Genomic DNA, 20,797 nt, shown 5'->3' with positions numbered 1-20,797 from the left:
TCGTGTGTGGTGCGATTTTGTCGCGCTATGAACAGAGTGGTTTAGAAGTTCTCAACTTTGTGTTGTGAATGACACTGGCTTTGAGCCTCGACGAGTTTATAAAAATATGGGTGGTTCTGGTTTCAGAATTATAATAATTTCAAGCAAATGTTTTTGCTTCTATTAAAACAAAATTAATTAGCATTGGGTGGTGCACTTCAGATTAACCGGTACTCAGGCCACGGGTATCGGACACAGGCGATCAATGTATGTGTATGTCGCAGGGGAAGGGAGGGGTTAGGGGAAAGGGGTGGGTATCTTGTACCCACTCCAAAACTTACAGAATCCCAAACACATCACCCCACCCCCCCCCCCCCCAAAAAAAAAAACAAACAAGGAAAGAAAAGAAAAAAAAGTTCTGGCGATTTTTTTTTTGTGGGGTTAAATATTTTTATTGACGAACGAAAAATAAAGAAACTAGAGCAGCGTGCAGTTTCTGACGTGTATTGTCTTGTGCTTAGGTGATGGGGGCAGTGGCATAGGAAAAGGGGGGGGGGGGGCTGCAGGAAAATCAGTCATTTCCAGTAAACAATATTATTAAAAAAAAGAACCCCCCTTTCCTATGCGACTGCCCCCATGACCCTCAGCACAAGACTATACACGTCTTCTGAACATTTTCAACACTACTAGATGAGGGAACGCTTGAAAAGCCCCTGGCATGGGCGTACCAACCGGGAGGGGGGGGGGGGGGGCAAGGAATGTGTTTTGCAGGCCCCCCCCCCCCCCCCCCTAAACAGCCGCCACTGGGCAGGGCAAACACTGGCCGGCGGCGCCGAAGGGATACCAAGGGCACCGCCCCCCCGGCTCGAGGGTGGGCGGGGGGGGGGGGGGGGGGGGGGAAGCAATTGCATCTTGAAAATTGTTTGCTTGCTGCCCCCCTCCCCCTTCCTACATTACTGCCCCCACCAGCTAAGCACCACAGAATGTTAATGTGCTGACCATGGCAAAGCTTCCGTTTTCGGAGTGCGAAAAGGGACAGCCGTGCGAGTTTTCATTGCGAGCTGTCCACTATCCAAGCGAGAGCACCTGCCAGGTGTGCGATTTTTACACGGCAACTTTCTTGAGCATTTTAATCAAATCATATACCTATATCTTTTAAACCCTGATATGGGGAACGCTAAAAAAACGAACGAACATCTCAGGGTTTACAAGATGTCGATTAATTACCAGCTCGCCTGCACTCTATCACTGCTTACATATAACCTCTTTCCTCAGCCATGAAAAGTACGTGTGCACCCCCGGGTTCTAGAAGTCACGAATATGACCGGGGTAAACTAAAACGCCATTAAGGCAAACAATAGTAATCTTCGTTAGCTACAGTAGTAGTACTCTGGGTGGCTCGCAAGGCTAGACATATATGCAGGGCCCGTAAGGGAGAAAACAGCGGAAGTGACGAGCTTAACAGGGTCCTGTCAACACGTTTAAGCAACTCTAGGCCCGCGCGCCTGAACACCGACGACACGCAACGCAGAGCAGGCCGGCGCGGGGCACACGCCGTACGCGAGCGCTACGACGACGCCCAGCTTGGAGCGTGTTCTAACAACCCGCTGAAACCCTCTAAACGCCAGCACCCCAACCGCGCCATCCCGCTGGACGCAGCCCAAAAAGCCAGCGCGCGCTGACCGAGATACGCTGTCGCAAGCGAGAGAGACGACGAGAGGACAAGTCAAAGTAAAAACCATCCAATTCTTCACGCGTGTCGCCGTCCCGAACACATTCAAGGCGTTCGTTCTAAGATCCGTATCCAAGCGTTTGACAGCACAGCTCAGTTTAGCGCGCATGGCACTTACAGCGTGTCCGAAGGGCTCGCTGATAGCAACGCGAACTTTCGAAACAATCTGATCAGCGTCTCTGCAGTGCTCCGGTACCGCAGAACATTCACGGCATTCTCAAGATAGCGGCTAGCATTTACGCAAGGCATGAACGAACAGCCTCCACAAGCGATAGCGATCGTTTCCCGAAGGCAGCCAGCATCCCTCAGAACTGCGACTCGACACGAAACCGCGGAGACCGCTCAAGCGTCGAAAAAAGTTAAATATGATCCGAATTACGGTGGCAACGTAAGCTACGGTGCTCGGAAGATCATCCAGCACATGTAGATGATACTCTTCGGGCATGCATTATGAATATGAAATCGAGAAAACTTAGCTAAACAATCATTTGACCCACGCACGTTGAAGGCTTGAAGGTTCAAACAGGCCTTTGTCTGCATGGACGGGACGGCAAAGAATCCAAACTCCAGAAGCTGCTTGTGGCTCTGGATTAGACTTTGGATTGGCTGTGGCTTTGGATCGAACAAGTATACGACTGCGGCATATAGTTTCGGTTTCGACCCAACTCTACTGCAGTTTATATTTCGGCGGCCAGTGTCGCTACCGTGGCCAGCCATTACTGGAGTTATCTTGTTCTCTACGCAGTTTGAAGTCAATTTTTTGGGCGAGCAGACATATTGTCCCAGCTTCTTCTCCTGTTATACGTTCCATGATAACCTTTGTTTGCTAACTGAAATCTACGTCAACTTATGTGCAAAAAAGAAAAAAAGGAACAGTTTGTTCGACATCTTAATTTAACTTGATTTATTTTTATATATGAGGATATGCAATATCTTAATTAATTATTGGATATTTGTTTTCAGTTTTTATGTTTTGCTTAAAAATTATTTGTATTTCTATTTTTTTTTTTGTCTGAAGCTTTGGTCGAGTTGCGGGGCTCAGTAACAGCGGGTTATTTTGAGATTTTCATACACCAGTGACGTAGGTAGAGGGGAGGCGGGGGGAGATGTCAGGGGGGAGCCCTCTTCCTCCTGCCTCTTTTTCATCCTTGTCCCTCCCCCTCCTCCCTCCTCCCCCTTCTCCTCCCCCTCCCTCTCGCTTGGTGCATTGTGGGAGACGTCCCATAATGCAACACGCGCGGCACCGCGGTGCATTATGCACGTTTCCCATAATGCACCGCGCGGTTACGCCGACGGCGACGCGTCACGCCGACGCGTTACGGCTACCGTTACGGTCGCCGTCGGCGTAACGCTTTTTCGTTACGCGACGCAAAGGCGTGACGAAAAAGCGTTACACGACGCTGACGTGTCACGAAAAAGCGCTACGCTGACGCATCACGAAAAAGCGTTATGCCGACGCGTTACACGACGCCGAGGTGTCACAAACAAGCGTTACGCCGACGCGTCACGAAAAAGTGTTACGCGACGCCGAGGCGTCACGAAAAAGCATCATGCCGACGCGTCACGAGAAAGCGTTATGCGGACGCCTTACGCGACGCCAAGGTGTTACGAAAAAGCGTTACGCGACGCCGAGGCCGAGGCGTCCCAAAAAAACGTTATAACGATGCGTTCCACGACGCCTCGGCGTCAGCGTAACGCTTTTTCGTGACGCCTCGGCGTCGCGTGACGCGTTGGCGTAACGCTTTTTCGTGACGCCTCGGCGTCGCGTAACGCGTAGGCGCAACGCTTTTTCGTGACACCTCGGCGTCGCGTAACGCTAAGGCGTAACGCTTTTTCGTGACGCCTCGGCGTCGCGTAACGTTTCCACGTAACGCTTTTTCGTGACGCGTCGGCGTCGCGTAACACTCTTTCGTGACGCGTCGCGTATCGCGTCGGCGTCGCGTAACACTTTTTTGTGACGCGTCGCGTAACACGTCGGCGTAACGCTTTTTTGTGGCGCGTCACGAAAATGTGTTACGCTGACGCTTCGAGCGCTGCTCTTAGGCGTCCGTTTCTGGCATCAGCGGCTACGCCGCTCATGCCAGAAACGGACGCCTAAGAGCAGCGCTCGAAGATGAAAGAAACATCAATCAATTGTGGTGTTAAAGTCTGATGGTTAAGGTTTTATAGGCAAAAATGCTTATGTCTCTAAATATTCCTAGTACATATGGAAGAATCCCGGCGATGTTGCCGCGACTTGGCTGGTGCAGTGCCGTCATTCGGTGGTTGCAAAACAGAGCCCGATATAGAAGTTCATATATTTTCAGCAATATATTTTGGAAGCTGGCAGAAACGGCAAATGTTGCCGTCATGTGGCCGTCATGTAGCCGGGATGCAGCAATATCTTTTGGAAGCTGGTAGAAACGGCCAATGTTGCCGTCATGTAGCCAGGATGCAGCAATATCTTTTGGAAGCTGGCAGAAACGGCCAATGTTGCCGTCATGTAGTCGGGATGCAGCAATATCTTTTGTAAGCTGGCAGAAACGGCCAATGTTGCCGTCATGTAGCCGGGATGCCGCAATATTGGTTGGACGCTGGCAGAAACGGCCAATGTTGCCGTCATGTAGCCAGTTTAGTGCCGGCATCGTGAATGCTGGCTCTAGACTGGTCAAGCTGGGCCCATATGGGGCCACCTTAACCATGCTGAGACCAATGTCGGCACAATATCTTGTGCTGCCTGGGTGCTAGCGCCACAAAAGAGCGAGCGGCCAAACGCAGAAACAATCTTTTTTTTTCTCTCTTTTTTTCTTGTCGCTATCGTGGAGAGGAGAAACTCAACGTCCACCCTTTCCCGTTTCTCCCTGCGCCCTTTCGAATCGCCGCGTCCGTTTCTCCCGGAGTACGAAAACGACGGTGACGAAAACACAAAAACAAGCGTGGTTCGGGGAGCGGCCACTCATGACCCAAGCGCTCACTGTCTAGGTCTGCCCTTTCTGCTCTGCGCTACCATATTGGCCACCGTTCGGCGCGCTCCTCCTCTCCTTTTTCCTGCGGCCGCGCGCCCTATGGCTCCGCCGTCGATGTGCCAGGCTTTCCACGTATAGAGGAGGCTATGCCACATGACACATCCTGTCCTCCCCGGGTTTATCGGAACGATCGAGGCGAGTCTGGATTTTTTCAAAAGGAGCTCTCTGCTCAGGCTCTCGCCCGCTCTTCACACAGCGGCGAACGCTCGAACCACTGCTGGCGTTTGGAAGGGGAGTTGCGCTACCTCTCCTTCCTCCGTTAGATAGCGCTACTCCCGTTCCAAACGCAGGGGCGTATTAGGGGCGCCCCAAGGTCAATCTTTTTTTCTTTTTTCATGTAAGGAGGCCATACGTTAGCTTGGTTTTAAAACAAAATGTTTAGTTTTGTGTGTGAAATGGCAATAGACTACTTCCATAAAGCCCTGCATGCAACACGGCGCGCGTTGCACTTTGGAAACTAGTTGGCCAGGGAGGAGAGTGGCATGGTTTCAGTTTCGATCGACACGTCGACAAGAAATTACACACAGAGCGTGGTCTTTTGACGGCCGTTATCTCATGTTTTCTGGTCCTGAGAGCGTCATTTGTGGTCTCTAAACTAACCTAAACGGCCAGACCTCGAAGCTTTAGCACAAGCCCGAGACGTATATCTCGAAACGCTAACAGAAAGGCTCAAGTACAAAAATACAACAAGCATGTGTTAAGACAACTTGTCTTAACACATGGTTGTTGTATTTTTGTACTTGAGCCTTTCTGTTAGCGTTTCGAGATGTGTGGACGAGCCAGTGCTGGGAATGTAAACGCTGCGAAGCTCGGGGATCTTGCTTACGTACGAATCAACAAGCTGTAGCAACCAATAAGTATGCACACATCGAGCTCGCGCCTTTACATTAGTGTTGTTCATCAGGAAGTTTGTTTGTTTCGTGCGTCCATAGACGAAATATTACTTTTTGCAATTACTGCTTTCTTAATACGCCTGTGTACGCGAGGTAAAACTCGGAGGTGCCATTGAAAACCTCAATTGTAACACACTTTTTATCTCTTATCTCTACTGACCCGCAGCACTGCACGAAGCGAAGTCCCCACCCACTTGCATTTTACAAATATTCAACATCGCTTATCCGCGTAAAGTTATCCTGCAATCGTATAGGCACATTCGCACATACAAACCGTTTTAAAAAAGCAAAAGTCGAGCACTTGTGTGAAAAATGTCGCACCATTCGCCAGAAGTACGCCGGGCGGGCATGAACCCCTATGCGGGTTCATGCCCGTTTGGTTATAATAATTTCAATAATTTCGTTATTGAATAACGAAATTATTTAAAGTGCATTTGACGGTTGCTAAAACTTAATCTTCTATCAGCATGAAATTCGAGTGGGAGATATATGATGACACGAGGAAGACATCATAGTAACTTTGGTGCAGTAGTGAGGTCGAATTTATTGCATTTCCTTAAAGGTTCATGCGTCAACGCTGGGCTCAACTTTGATACCCCTGTGAGGATGCGACTTGCTTTTCCCCCAATGAAGTAACAAGAAGCGGACATTTGGCAAACAAAATACGTGTAATGCTCCAGGAGACCGAATTTCACGTGTAGTAGTTCACTGGTACTAGACGAGATTATTGAAATTGAACTCAAAGATAAGGTGACTAAGCCACGTCTTACTACGTTTGCATATGCACTCATAATATCCTGTGTTTCGGGAACCAAGGAAAGTGGCCCGGCTAGAGTGAATCCATGAAGGCTCCCTAGCCCCGCCCTTCGTTTTGTGTTGCTTGAGATTGGGTGTATTGTACATTCGTAAAAAAATCAGATAATCGAAAACGCAAGCAGCGCTCGGTCGCGGCGTGATAGCATGAGATGAATCTGCTCAGTCGAAACCGGAACTGAGTGGCCAACTAGTTCCCGGAGTGCACTGCGTGGTATTTCGCCGCAGTGGGGTGCGTCGGTTTTGGAAGAAGTCCATTACGCGCAAGGCGCCAAAATAGATCGTAGGAACCCTTCGCCCGTCACGCCATATTCACCCGTGATGTCATATTTCTCTCTGCATATATCCCCCCGTCCAGGCACGTGGCCTCCTCTCCCCCCTCCCCCTCATACAGCATTTTGTGATGGGCGGCCCCCCCCCCCCCCCCCCCGCCCCCGAAATCTTCCATTTTGCTGGGACCTCCACTCCCCCCTCCCCCTCATACAGCATTTTGTCACGGACGGCCCCCCCCCCCCCCCCCCCCCCCCGAAACAAAATCCTGGCTAGATGCCTGCCCCCGTCCCTCCCTCCAGGTGCCTCGCACGAGCCTTCTTTCGGTGTTGGGCGAAAATTCGCCACTCTACGGCCATCTGGGAGGTGTTGCTGACTGGTCCCTTTTTCCACCAGGGCACAAAGGACCCGAGGCGGGGGCAGCGACGGTTTCTCAGCTGTCCCGCCGCCTTCACCATCAGCCACATGCAGAAGTTCCTCCGCACCAAGTACGCCCTGGCACCGAGCCTCAAGGTACTACAACCATCACCCTCCATGGTCCTCCCTCTGAGGTTGGCGTCGCTGCCAAATACGGGGATGCCAAGATGCTGCTGCCTCCTGGCCTGCGTTTATAGGTCGCTGTGACGCGCGTCACCGCATCGAACCCATATCTTGCAAATCTCGGCGTATACGAGGCCGAGTGCTCCGCAGCGGAGCCGGTCCTGAGCTGTCAGAATTGGCTTAAAACACGTTTCTGGTGCACGCGGTCGCGACCGAACTAAAGTGTGTGAACCAGCCTTTGCGGGTCGCTCCGCTCGACGCTCCATCGCCTGAATATGCATTTTCAACGATGACTCAAAAGAAATATAAGCGAAGTATTTAGAAGAAGAAAAAAAAACACTTTTGCGGTATTACTTTAATTCCAGCAGTTGTGACGCGTAGCGCCTTTCATTTTTTTTTTTTTTAGCGTACTCTTGACTGTTTTGTCTAACAAACGACCTGAAACTTATTCACGTGCTTCTCCGCTGCAGATTGACATCCTGCACATGGGTGACGTTCTCTCGGAAGGTTACTCGCTCATGGACGTGGCCTACATCTACGCCTGGAAGAGGGTGAGCATTTGGCATTCGGACGAATGGATGCCCGCTGAGCTTAAAAGGCCAATTGGGCACTGCTTGAGGATTTCCTGAGAGCTCTTGTTTTCGACTTCGGGCGGTGGTTGGCACTTTGTCGACAGGCGAAGGACTGCCGCGAAACGCGACCGCGGTAGAGGGAGGGCCTAACGGGAGATTTGATTTTGGGGTTTGCACAGGAGTCTCCCCTACGCCTCGCATTCCGGGTGTACTCCCAACCTACAAAGCGGCCGGCCCCGGCAAACAGGGTCGAAGGTCGTGTGGACGTCGACGGAGCACACAGCGGCGGGAACTCGGTCGGGCAGCCGCAGCAGTGCCCCCCGGAACAGGCGACGGTGCCCTGTCGACCGGTGCCCGAGTCTTCGGCGGTAGCCAGCGTGGCGGAAGGTATCGCCCAGAGCGGGGAGAGTCCGGAGACGGACGCGGAGCCTCCCGCACTGGTGCCGAGGGACGTCTTATCTGCGGAGGAGGCTGCCGACGCTGCCGTTCCGACCGCCGTTCCCGCTGCGGAGAAGCGCCAACCGGACTCACTGGACGGGTGAGTATTCGAGTCTCAAGCAGGGACAAACCCTCGGACTCCAGTGAATGGTAGGCTGACTCTGTGCCAAGGTGAACATACTAGACCAGGCCTGGCCAGGCTAACCGGCCTAAGAGCCGCAAACAAAACCACGAAACTTCCAAGAGCTCCGGGGAAGGGGGAGGGGGAGGGCGGGCGAAGGGGGGCAAGGCAAACTTTCGTTCAGAACAATAAACGAAACTAGAACTCTTTTAATCTATCCGAGTCAAAAGCAGTCCAACCGTACGTAAGGTAGGAGTAGCACAGACCTACCAAACCGCAACCTGACTTTCGACTTAAAACGCGTTCCATTTCTCTTTTTCGAGAAATGCTTGTGTGACCGGGAGGGAGGTGGGTGGGTGGGTGGGTGGGGGGGTGAGTGGGGTTGGAGTGGAGCCGCGAGCAGCACTTCAACACGTGAAGAGCCGCAGCTTGGCCACCCCTGTGCTAGATGGACCAGTCGACCATTGGCCTGCATGGAACCACGAAACGGTTTTTCAACGTCTTCCTTCTTAGCTTTCCTATTGAACTCACAAATCGCGCAGCGTTACCAAAGGTACAGGAGCGAGAGTACAGACCTTCGTTTACTCTCGCCCCTAGACACCTCATAAACATATCAAATATGGTAAAAAAAAAAAAAAAAAAAAAAAAAAAAAAACGAGGACACTTTAGCTTTTTTTATGAGCTGTGAATGCGAAAGCATGAATGTTGTTCTTCCGCTCTCTTAGTTCGTCTGCGCCGTACTGGCGTGGACGGCCACGTTTCGCTACTGCCGAGGTTCCGGCCGACGGCCGAGGGTACCCTCTCATGAGGTGGCCGCGCCGCGCTGAGCTCGGCTATGCTGCCTCTCCGAAGTTCCTGTGCGGGCTCTGCGGCCAGCTGCTCCCTCTTGCCGGCGGCCGGGTCGCTGCTTGCGCTGCGCCGTTATGGAGAGGGCTTCTCTGGTGGCGTTCCTTGAAACTACGCCGCCCGAGGGCCAATGAGAGCCTCGTTCCTTGAAACTATGACGCGTGCCATCTAACGGGAGTCTATCCATCAGATTTTCGCTACAGACGACAGGCTTCGCTCCATTGGGACAGGGGAGTTTAAGTGCCGTCTGGCGCGGCTTCAAAAGCTGATGATTTAGGTTCGCTGCGTGGGACAGCTAGTGTTTTCGCAGTGATGATGAAACATTTCGTCCTGCTAATAGTAAAAAAATAGAGGGGAGGCAAAAAGAATGGGTAACGGTTATGCTTATATCTTAAATGTATTCTATTGGCGTGGCGACGGCAAAACAATGTTTTCGCCCATACTGGAAGTGACGGAATTTCGAGATGGCGGCTCTCTTGTAAAACAGGTTAGACCACCAGCAGTTCAAGAGGAGGGAAAGGATGAACTCCCCTCTTGCTTGGAGGTTCCTTTGTGTACCCGCGCCACGGTGTACGTCGCCATTCTTCCCCCCCCCCCCCCCCCCCCCACACACACACACACCATAGAAGATTAGCCCGTCGCTCAGGATTCAGACAAAGCGTGCTTCCCCCTTCTCCGCCCGTGGCTTCCGCAGTACTGCGCGCAACTATCCACCGTTCACTCCTAAGCTGACCGCAATGTGGAAGATGTGCTTGTTAGGCTAGCCACACTTCTATTTTTCCCACGTGATCACGCTCCCTTGGGCATACCCACGCGCAGAGTATGAGGTCGGGCAATTGAAGGGAGGCGGCTGATTGGTCCGGCAAGCGCGTAGCTCCCACCACACTGTCAGCTTAGGGGTGAACTTGGCATAGTGACGCAGAGCCGGGTGACGTGCTATGGCATAGCCTCCACTAAACTCACAAAGCCTGGCAGTTCGACGACAGAGCCATAGAGTGCCCGGTCGCAGATTCGCAGCGCGAGGATCTGGTTGCACAGAGCATCAAGGACACATTTCTCGGGAACCTGGACGTCAGCGCACAGCTTTCGCAGCGGCGAGGACCCGAAGCACACATTTTCGCACGGGAGAAGTGTGTTTTGGCGTCCCGGCGCTGTGGGGCGCCAGTCACGTGGATCTCCTCTCATCCATTGTCTGCCGTTCCACCTTTTCCATTTCGGCGACCGCTTCTCGTGGCGATCTGCCAGGCTTTGTCAGTGTAGAGGAGGCTATGGCTATGGGTACCGCGGATGTATCACAGTGAAAAGGTGGAGAGCTTTCGAAGTAAGGAAGATAGGAAATAGTCCGCTCCGTTTTAAAATTTTTGTTCCAAAAAGGAGGCTTTTAATTTTCACCGTCTTTCTTTTCGTCCGCTAAACGATATGCTATTAGTAAAATCCTAATCTCAGTTTATGTGTCCCCGCCCAAACCTCATTCCACGGCCCCTTTAACACCTGACGAACGCACTTTTCAGGAGCATTTTCGGCTGATTGATTCAGCCCTAGCCTCCTTTATTCTCCAAAGCATGCCAGTCCCCCGACGGAACCACGGGGCGCCCGGCCGCTCGAAAAAGGCGAGGAGCAGCGCCGAAGGGTGACCGATGTGGTAGCGCAGAGCCACTTGGGCGGTGACCCTCAGCCAGCTCCACGCGGCGGCCTGCGGCCTCTCCGCGAAACACATATGCGTTTGCATGGCCTCCAAAATCCCGAGCCTTCGCGCAAGCGCTTCGGGATCTTGGAGGCCATGGCGTTTGAACGTTCCACCCCAAGGCGGTGTCAGCGCGGGAAGCACGTTAATCGCCGAACGCTGAAAGCACGAGGTGCTTACCCACCTTGTTCTCGTTAACCATATTCTGTTATCCATCAGGCCCGAAAGTGTTAGCAGCAGGCCGAACGCGAAAGTCAAAATGAAACTGCGCCACCAAAACATGAGCAGACGAACCGGCGTGCTCCCGAACAGCAAACCGGAACAGAGAAAAAAATAAAAGCGGAAGGAGGCACGGATGGAGAAAAGGGAGAGGAGGGGATAGCGAAGGTTCAACGCAACAGTAGGGAGTTTTCGTAGATCGTATTCGCTGTCCCGCAACGGCTCTCCGCAACCCACTACGATACCCGGAACTCTACAGTCAAGGCCATGGGAGCGCAGTCGCAGTAGCGGGTTCTTCGTTGCGGAGGGATATATCGGAGGGGGAAACGCGGCCTACGAAAACTAATAGGAAGTTTTCGTAGACCGCGTTTCCTCCTCCTATAATCGTTTTCAATAATAGGGAGTTTTCGTCGATCGCGTTTCCCTTTCCGCTAACCACCCCCCGCAACGAAGAAGCCGCTACTGCGGCTGCGCGCCCATGGCCTTGACTGAATACAGTTCCGGATATCGTAGCGGGTTGCGAGAAATTACGGGACAGCAAAAACGATCAACGAAAACTCTCTAATAGGGAGTTTTCGTAGACCGCGTTCCCACCTCCATCAGACCGTCCGCAACGAAGAAGCCGCTACTGCGCCTGCGCGCCTATGGCCTTGACTGTAGAGTTCCGGGTATCGTAGTGGGTTGCGCAGAGCGTTGCGGGACGGCGAAATCGGTCTGCGAAAACTCGCTAATAGTCGGGATCACACTCTTAGAAAAAAGGGTCAGTATAGTCCTCCCTAAAGGGAGGAACGCTCTTGACACATATGTTCCTTCAGAAAGGGAGAAACTTTCGTCCCTTAAGCAGGGGAGGAAAAGTTCCTCCGTCGACTGCATCTCATTATGGCGGCCACGAATCGAGCAAATCGAGCTCGGTAAGGCTTAACGAGAACACTAAGTCTATTGCACGAAGCGAGAGGAGCAGGAAATAAAAACGTAACACGAGCTTTCCGCGAACTGTATTTATTTCCGAAGTTTCTTTACCCCTGCAGGTAAAGAAACTTACGTTTCGAAAGCATGCAGTCACTCAGTCTTCTCATCGTCAGCACTGGGATGTTCAACGGAGACAACCGGCACTCAGTTCGCGCACTTTATGCCCTACCTTTGCTATTCCTCGAGCCACAATTCCTTCGTCAACCGTTGCGTCAATCGCACATCACGGAGGAGTGAAAATCATTCGCCCGCAAAACCAAAAGTTGCTCTCAAAAAAAAGCAAATCCGAAGCAACCTCTTGGCTTATCTCAGCACGGTAACACGAAATTATGGCGTAGCCGCGTAGCGTAAAAGGATGTTAAATCGCTTGCCACCAGATGGCAGGGTCAAGCAGAGTAATCGCACGTAGCTAGGCTAGGTGGCGCTAGATACCGCCCAATTCATGTTTTACAAAAAAATATTTTTATTTCCTTACGCCACAATTGCGTTTCCTTTTCTTCGGAATCTCTAACACATGTAGACACGTTGCGCACACTAGAAACATCAGGTCAACATATATTGAACGCATACACAGGCATCGCACATACAAACATCAATACAACAGCACACTACCCCAATCACTACTACCGACTCCTGCGTTTCCGTCTTTTATAGTGGTCATTTTGAACGTACGGAATTTTTCGGTGACTCCCTAAGCAAAAAAAATATTCCGAACATGTTAATTTTTTTCCAGCAATGTCAAACATCTGAGGCTATTTTTAATGGCTCAGGGGATGAATCTCTTATTAAAAAGAAGACGCTCGATCATGCCATAATTATTTGAAAGCCAATAAATCGAGCCGCTCCAATGTGGTTCCAAGCCATGAGTTTGTTTTCCCGCATGGCCCTTCGTAGCCAGTATTTATATTGTAGTGTTCGTTTTTCTATTTGTGCTATTCGCGCAAAGCTGCAATTGCCGTCTTGAATTAATCTCTGTAGAGCGGATATCCACTCAGCTGGAAGTGATGCTTCACGGGCACAGAAATCGCTTTTCGATCAACTTGAATGCAGTCAAAGCCGCGACTTGCGACAACTGTTAAGTGTACGGAGCTGCGCCGTTGCGAGCTCGAAAACTTCTAGCGCTCATCCCAGCGCGCCACTTAGAGGGCAGTTTCTACAGGAACCGTAATATATTTAAACAGTAAAATAAAGGATAGCGTTTTCTGTTTTTTTTTTCGATTTTGCCTGTCTTTTTTTTTATGCGAAACTTCCATTATAAAAATACGTACTTTCCGTCATACATTCGTAGTGTTGTCTTTTCCCCAGAGCGCAATCGCTCTCGGGGACCGACAGTCACATTAGCCACTGTACGATAGGAGCTTACCGTTCAGACCAGCGTTCCAACACGACTATCCACACGTCGATCAACTGCACCTAATCCCTCAAGTGGTTTTAAACTCTTTAATGTAAAGCGGAATGTCACCCTGCGACACCCCGGCCCCTCCGATTACGGCCCGACCAGCGGCATCAATGCCCGACAGTTTACGTCATCTCATCTTGTTGTTACACCACTGATACGCGAACACACGGTCACATCGGCGATAATTCCAGTCTTCTGTTCACAACCCACAACACTGCCATCACGATGTCGCTGACACGAAGAAATACAGAACCACGTTGACGATGTTGCTGACACGCAGAAGAATCACGTTGAACGCCGGTTGGCACTCGGCACGGGACAACGGAACCGAACTCAGCACGGAAGGCAGAAAAACCTGCCTTCCTTGGACGCAGTTCCCGCGATTTCCATAACGTCGAAAACGTCGACACAGTTCCTCGTGGTTTCGCTGCTTTAGTTCCGCGTGTGTCCCGCAAATTGGAGACGGCCGTCTTACCCAGTGTATGTAGCGCTGCTGGCACTGCTCCGGAACTTCGCTGTTTCTAGCGGCTTCGTTAGCTCGTTTGATAAAATTAGTGGTAAAAACGTCAATGCAACCGAAATGTTCTGCACGTTTGGACTAGAAGACGGAATTACAGGCGGCCTTCGCTGCCGCTGAAGCTCAATCAACTCAACATTAATTTATTAAACAACGTGCGCGATGTGCTCGAAAAACGAAACCGAAAGAAGATGGGTCGGGAGGGCGAAAGCTTTCTCCGGTCTGCCTGGAGGAGGAAAACATCTCGGAGAATAATAAGGACTTTAATTTTCCTTTCATCGGTCTGGGTTTGTTTATGTGTGTTTTGGTAAACAAAAATAAAAAAAAAACTTTACAAAAAAAAAAAAAAAAAAAAAAAAAAAACCCACTTTTCTGGGGATCGAACCGTTGACCACTTGGTCAGTAGCGCGATGTTCTACCCCTGCGCCAACTGAACAAGGAGGAACTCGCCCTCCTCCTTTCATCTGAACTGCCGTTCCTCCCTTCTCTGGGCAACTTGTCCGCAACAAGGAGGAACAGTCGCTTTTGCTACCTTTCTCCTCCCTTTTTTCTTAGAGTGCATGCTCGGAGGGAGTGTCCCACCGCGCACCAAAGTTACATCCTTACCCTGCCTTGCTCTGTTCAACGCGGACACGACTATCGTCGAAAAGACGGTGAGAGTGCAGGCGGGCTGGTGGTAGCTAATCATGTCGTATTACACCTGAGACTGCGGTGGAAGAAATGGGAAGAACTTTCAGTAGAAGGAATAGACACAGAGAACGTCTCAATCCGCAATCAACGACTATCGTCGTTGATCGCGGAGTGTTCGTGCAATGGCGATCAAAACACTATGCCAAATGAACGTTTACGTTGTTTATTAGCGCATACAAAACAGAACAAACACGCTTCGAGACATTTTGCAAAAACAGCCTGAGCTGGTAACGAAATCCGAACCCGTTATTCGCCTTACCTCGATACCTTTTAATTAACAAAAGTGAGCAAACTGCAGACTCACGCCGCAACTTCTCCCGCCATTATCTTTTTTTTTTTTTTTTTAATCTTAGTTCGCAATATTGGATTACCTCGCTTTTTCGACTCCTCGTGCACCTTCTCCGGTCTAAGTACACGGAGGCTTGACTCCGAGAACTCGGGTTTACCTGCACCGGAAGTCGTCCTTCGCCGTCTAGTGGAAGGAGTTCTGGTTCCCAGACTACCAGAGCCGCTACTGAGCGCGCCCATCCTCTCCTTTCCCGCTACAAGGAGCGCGACCTTGTTTTCCAATCCTACCGCTCCGGCATTTTTGGCGCTGTTTGAGTGGGCCCCCTGCCTAGGTGGCGTTGTCCTTGCGCGCTTCCTTTTTTTTTGTTCCTCCTTTCCCCTTCACGGCGGTCAGATTATTTCGCAGGCTATGGTCCAGCCCGTGTGTGGCGTGCGTGGACTCGCTCACTCGAAGGCCGCGGGGTGTTCGCGTTCTGTCTTCGCCGAACGCTTCTTGCTTTCCATCATCCTTAATACACACTTTTATCCGAACAGTGTCTGCTTACACACTCCGGAAGACCACTTCTTCGGCCAATCAGATTTGGAAGAGCGTTGAGCGAAATATAGTCTCATCACGGAAGAATAGCAGCAACTTCTGCATTGCTGCATGCGGCTTGAGGATGACGCTTCCGTAGACACGTTTCAGTCAAAACGACTGTCCTGCTCTTCCTATTTTAGCTGTTTCCTAGTTGGTGCATTGTCAACTTTTGTGTTGGTGCTGTAACGTGGGGGGAGTGTTGCTCTTAGGTATATAAAATAGAGCCCTTCTCTGGCTCAGCCGTGCTGAGCGGATTAAAGACCTTTTTGCAGGGGTTCTATTCACCAGTCCCGGGAGCGTCCGTTAATGTTTTCGTGCCTCTCCGGGGGCTCCTCGCAGCACAACGGCGACCGAGAGGTCGGCTGCCCCCGGGAGTGCCCAGGCGGCGGATGTGGTCCGGTCGTCTTCCCCGTCGCAGCAACAGCGGCGGAAAGCGGCCGAGTCCCCCGCCGAGAGTCCCCCCGCCCTGTCCAAGATCACCATCAGCACTCTGGACAGGAGCAGCAACAAGATCACCATCCAGACGAAGGAGGTGCCCCCGGCGGTGGCGCAGGCCATGTCCCCGCCCCGCTCCCCGCTGTCCAGGAAGTCCAGGCGCAAGGAGCAGCGGGACGCCGAGCGGCCACTGCAGCACGCCAGGCACCAGGGACGACCCCAGGACAGCCAGGGCGCCCAGAGGCCACGGCGTCCCCAGAGCCGCTCCTTGGAGCGACCAGACGGGGCGACGCCGGCCAAGAACGCGAGGCTAAACGGCGCCGACGTCGCCGATGTCGAACCTGCGGATGGCCGCCGCGCGTCCCGCCCCGCTTCGCCCGGCAGGCTGATCCCCGAGCGTACGTTGCTTCCGGAGCCGGCCAAAAAGAGCCAGAGCCCCGCCAGGAAGTGCTCGAGGCCCGGCAGCCCCGGGTTGCCCGCATCTCCGCCCCGGGCACATCCGCAGACCTCGAGGACTCCCCCCGCCGTCCCGCTTGCCCCGAGCGCCAAGAAGGGCGACGAAGACACCCGGCCCCTTGACCTCTCGGTGTCCCAAAGGGGCCTGCCGGCGCCGGCGCCCGTGCGTAGACCTGTCGGGCGGCCGACACTCGCACTCCCTCCGATGTGCACATCGGGGACCGCCAAGAGACCCGCCTCGCCCTCCCCGCACCGCAGGGCGGCGGCGTCATCCCCCGCGGTGTCGCTGTACCAGAAGCCGGCCGTGGCGGTCAACCAAGCCGCCACGTCCTCGGGCCTGTCGCAGCAGCACCACCACCACCACAACCACCACCGGAGCGGCAGCAGGGGCTTCCTCAAGGGCGCCAACCTGACGTGCATCAACCCGGACCCGGACGCCTTTCACCCGCGCATCGTCATCAAGAACCTGCCTCCGCGCGCTTCAGGTGCCAGCTTTCACAGGATGTGAGGCCGCGCAACACCTCCTAGAGAAGAAGGCCAGAGCGCTCTGAGAGGTTACGTCACAATGGCGGAGGAAGGAAGTCCATGGCGCAACTACGTGAGAATACGCTATCGACGTGAAAACAATGTCCCTTGACAAGCGGCGCGGTGGTGTTCGTTCATGCGCGTTTATCCGACATTAATATACGTTTTAAAGGCGCAGTCTTGTACAATTTATTATATGTATAATATAAACGTATTATATAACGCGCTACCAAGGTTGAGAGTACGAAAATTATATTTATGAGTATTCCCGTAACCGCGGGACTACGTGCAGTTCCGCAGCCCCCCACACTTTTCGAAAGGACCGGCTGCGATGCTGCTGATGCCACATGGCTCCGATTCTGGTAAATTTACGTTGTGTGTGAGCTGCTGACTGTCTGAAAAGGAACGCTGAGACATCTCAGAAGGGAAGCAAACCGAAAAGAAATCCAGTCGTCGCAGGGAGCGCACACCAGCAAGAGATGGGTCGACAACGTTAAGCCTTTCGTTGCCGCTGCTCTCGTGTGTGGTACTTTTGAGACTTGTTTCCCGTCGTATTTCTGTCATCACCGTAGTCTCGGTTAGTTTTTTTTTTTTTTTTTTTTTGTGTTCGCTTGATACTACGGCATTTACGTGCATTTGTGAAACAAGTCCTGCTACGGTTTGAGTGACGTGTGACAACTAGCCAACGAAGGCTCTGGTCGACTAATCGATAGACCTCTCTCTCGACAAAGAGAGGCTTTTTGGAGTTCGTGTTCAAATGTGTTCGTCACGGATATTGTGGGACGTATGGATACGATCGACAGGTGAGAAACAACTTATTTACGGACTTTCTTGTTCATGTAGGACGCAAGTAAGATGCTGCAATCGTTTTTTTTTAATCGCATGATAAATTGCAATTTTGTTCCTTGTCATTATTCGTATGCAATTGCGTCGACATTTGTAAATATGCGCGCTAATCTAGTTTTCACTGGAAGATGAAAATCAAGTTTGTGTGATTATAAGTGAGTTGTTTGTGGGTCTGTGTTTATTTATACTAAAGTTATTTTATTGCCTTTTCCGCGTTTATACTAGAATCTTAACTGTAGTAAGGTGATAGTAATATTATATACAAAATAAGTTATGTTTTGTTCTAAGGCAGCTCGAGCCGATAGGGAGAAGTAAATTAGTAGACTAAGTAGTAAGTTTAGTACCCCTGCCACAGGGAAACGTTAATATATTTTCATTCAGTGATATCGGATTTAATCAGCTCGCGGTCTTGAGTGATTATACGAGCGGCGCAAGCGGATTTGTCGACCCTATAATGTCATTCGATCGAAATTACATTAATTTTGCCATGTGGCCGGGGTATGATGCAAGAATTCAGTGACTGCACGCGATAACGTCGCTTACATGATCGTGAGAAACGGTTGTCTTGCCTTGTCCGCGTTGACTATGTCTACCTGATTTTTAACTGTTCTGTTTTGCTGTTTCAAAATCACTGCGTGTCTCGCCATTTTGTCAAAGTATTTCTGTATAAAATATGCATTCCTACAACAATAATTGCATGACTCAATGTTTTCGACTTAAAACAATCACATTTTTCGATAGACGTCTTGTACGCATACCTCGTGCCATTTCGTACCGATTATTTAGCGGTGTAATATTTTGCTCGTGTAATAAAATGTTTTCTAGACCCGTTGCTATCTGCAGGTTTCATTTGAGCTAATATGACACGCGTATGTGACTAAAAACGCGTTACGACGGTCGATCTACGCGCGTTGCATTCGCTTCGACGCGCGCCCCCGATGGCCTTCCTTTGCGACGTCACGAGAAGAGCACTATGGCCTTGTCTTCTAGGAGGTGTTGGGCCGCGTCGCCGTGCCGCCCTCTCCCTCGAAGAGCCTCCTCGCCTCTAGTCCTTAGCCAGGTGTTTCTCCTAGTTCTACTGCGCGCGAACGCGCAGCTGTCGTGATCCGCGCGAGACGGCACCGTTTGTGCGTGCGAGTGAAATGTGAGTTGATGGAAGCCGTCGTGGCGTCAGCGGGAAGACATCTGGATAAACACCCTTTACCGCTCGGATACGTCGACGTGCGTCGGGCCAACGGGCACTGTGATCCCTCCTGGTGAACACGCGGAGGCCTCTGGCTCGGCCGCGAAGCACGCGTGTCCTCCGTGTGCGCCCTGCGGCGTGGGTGGGTTGCGAGAATCTCGGTGTGTGCGGATTCGTGTCGTGCTGCGTGAGTGTCTTCTACACGAGGAATACGGGCACCCCTGGAATACACTGGTTTACCTCGGAATACGGCACGCGGTCCTCGTGATCCTCAATTGTGCTAGTGTTTTTTTGTTTGTTTTTTGGCAGTGATATTTTGACGTCTAAGTTCAAAATAATTTCGAGCATTATTTTGTCGTCTGTGAGTCCTCTTCCTGAAGACGTAAAAATATTTTCAAAATCATGTTCACGTCCCCCGTCAAATTATAGATTCTATTTTTTATGATTACTTGTATTATTTTGACGCCTCAAACTGAGAATTTCTGAGCTTCGAAGTCCGGATGGAAAGTGACCGAAAGTGGCGGTCCAAAGATACCTTGCTTGCGGACGGCGTCGCGGTTCAAGGCTCATTTTCTGAAAACAAAAGTGGTGCAGTCGACTGCAGCTTTTATAACCTCTTAAATGAAAAAAAAAGTCCCCCCATCTCAAAAGAAAAAAAAAATCTTTTTCAGGTACAACGTTAGCTAAAAGGCCTCACGTAACGTTTGCCTGAGTGTGCGAACCATTACATAATGCAACACCGTGGCTTTTCATTCTTTATTTCTGCTGTTTTATATAAACAAAGGAGCTGAATCTCGTGTCATCAAATTCGCCGTTTATTGGATGACATTTGCTGTCGGAAAATGTGTGTACCTCGAACAACCGTGGCACAAACTGCAATATGAGAATTTTGTTGCTCGTGTGCACCGGTCAAGAAGCATCAAGAAGGCAGTGTTCGCATTCACAACATTTTATTTAACATCCCAATTGTTTCGCAGTTATCCCAATCGTATAGGAACCAGGAAATACATACAAACTAAAGAACAAACTCACGAAACCCGCTTAAGAAAGGGGGGGGGGGGGGGCTTTGTTGAAGGTTCAAATTTTAAGTGAGACGCGTGTCGAAATGACGTGCAAGAGCTGAGAACATCGCCACCGGGCGTGTCACGTCCGAAAAGATCGAGCGTCGAGCAAGTCGAGCGCACACAGGCTGAATGATGCATTTCTAGTTCCAAGCAGTATTAGAACTTCTTATGCGTGCGACACACGACTCCGTCAACATGCCAACACAACACCGACCGACAACACCATCAGAAACTAAATAGAACGAAACTGACGCAACCTTGAAACGTGTACAACGCTACCACTGCGACGGCTATATCGACGGGGGACATCGAAATAATAAAGCCACTATTTTGACATTCTACGGAGGTGAACTATTTTGACGGGAAACGTCAATAAAATCACTTTCCCCAATTTTCTTTTTTTTTTTTTTAGGTTTTTGGCAATGGTGCCCGCCCGCCGCTTTGCGCAGTATCACGCCTATACATGTAGTGGCCGCACCGAAGTAAGGCTGTGCAATATTGCTGCTGCACGTCATTCTTGGACAAAACAATTCCGAAGGGAGACACTGCACGTATTGCACATGGTTTACGTAACTGCGCTTCGTATAATTCCTTTATTGTTCCGTCAAAGAAATGTCGAAAGTTAATGAATGATGCAGTCATAACTACACATAGTCTATCGGGATTTTAATGGTCATGTTATTGCCGGAAGAATAAAGGCCTTTGAAATCACGTGATCAAGCACATGTATAGATGT

At 51.0% G+C, this 20,797-nt stretch overlaps 1 protein-coding gene across 1 annotated transcript; it reads left to right on the top strand.

Annotated features, from left to right (window-relative positions):
- Nucleotides 1-7,092: 7,092 nt before the first annotated feature.
- Nucleotides 7,093-16,951, top strand: LOC121837485 (proline-rich basic protein 1-like). Its single transcript, XM_042293080.1, has 4 exons — nucleotides 7,093-7,205; nucleotides 7,703-7,783; nucleotides 7,984-8,342; nucleotides 15,892-16,951. Exons 1-4 carry the CDS (start codon nucleotides 7,158-7,160, stop codon nucleotides 16,949-16,951), a joined length of 1,548 nt encoding a protein of 515 aa, XP_042149014.1. The 5' UTR covers nucleotides 7,093-7,157.
- The last annotated feature ends 3,846 nt before the right edge of the window (nucleotides 16,952-20,797 follow it).

This window comes from Ixodes scapularis, unplaced genomic scaffold, assembly GCF_016920785.2.
Source record: "Ixodes scapularis isolate PalLabHiFi unplaced genomic scaffold, ASM1692078v2 PGA_scaffold44__24_contigs__length_19508400, whole genome shotgun sequence".
Lineage (NCBI taxonomy): Eukaryota > Metazoa > Arthropoda > Arachnida > Ixodida > Ixodidae > Ixodes > Ixodes scapularis.
This window is presented reverse-complemented; position numbering and strand designations above follow the sequence as displayed.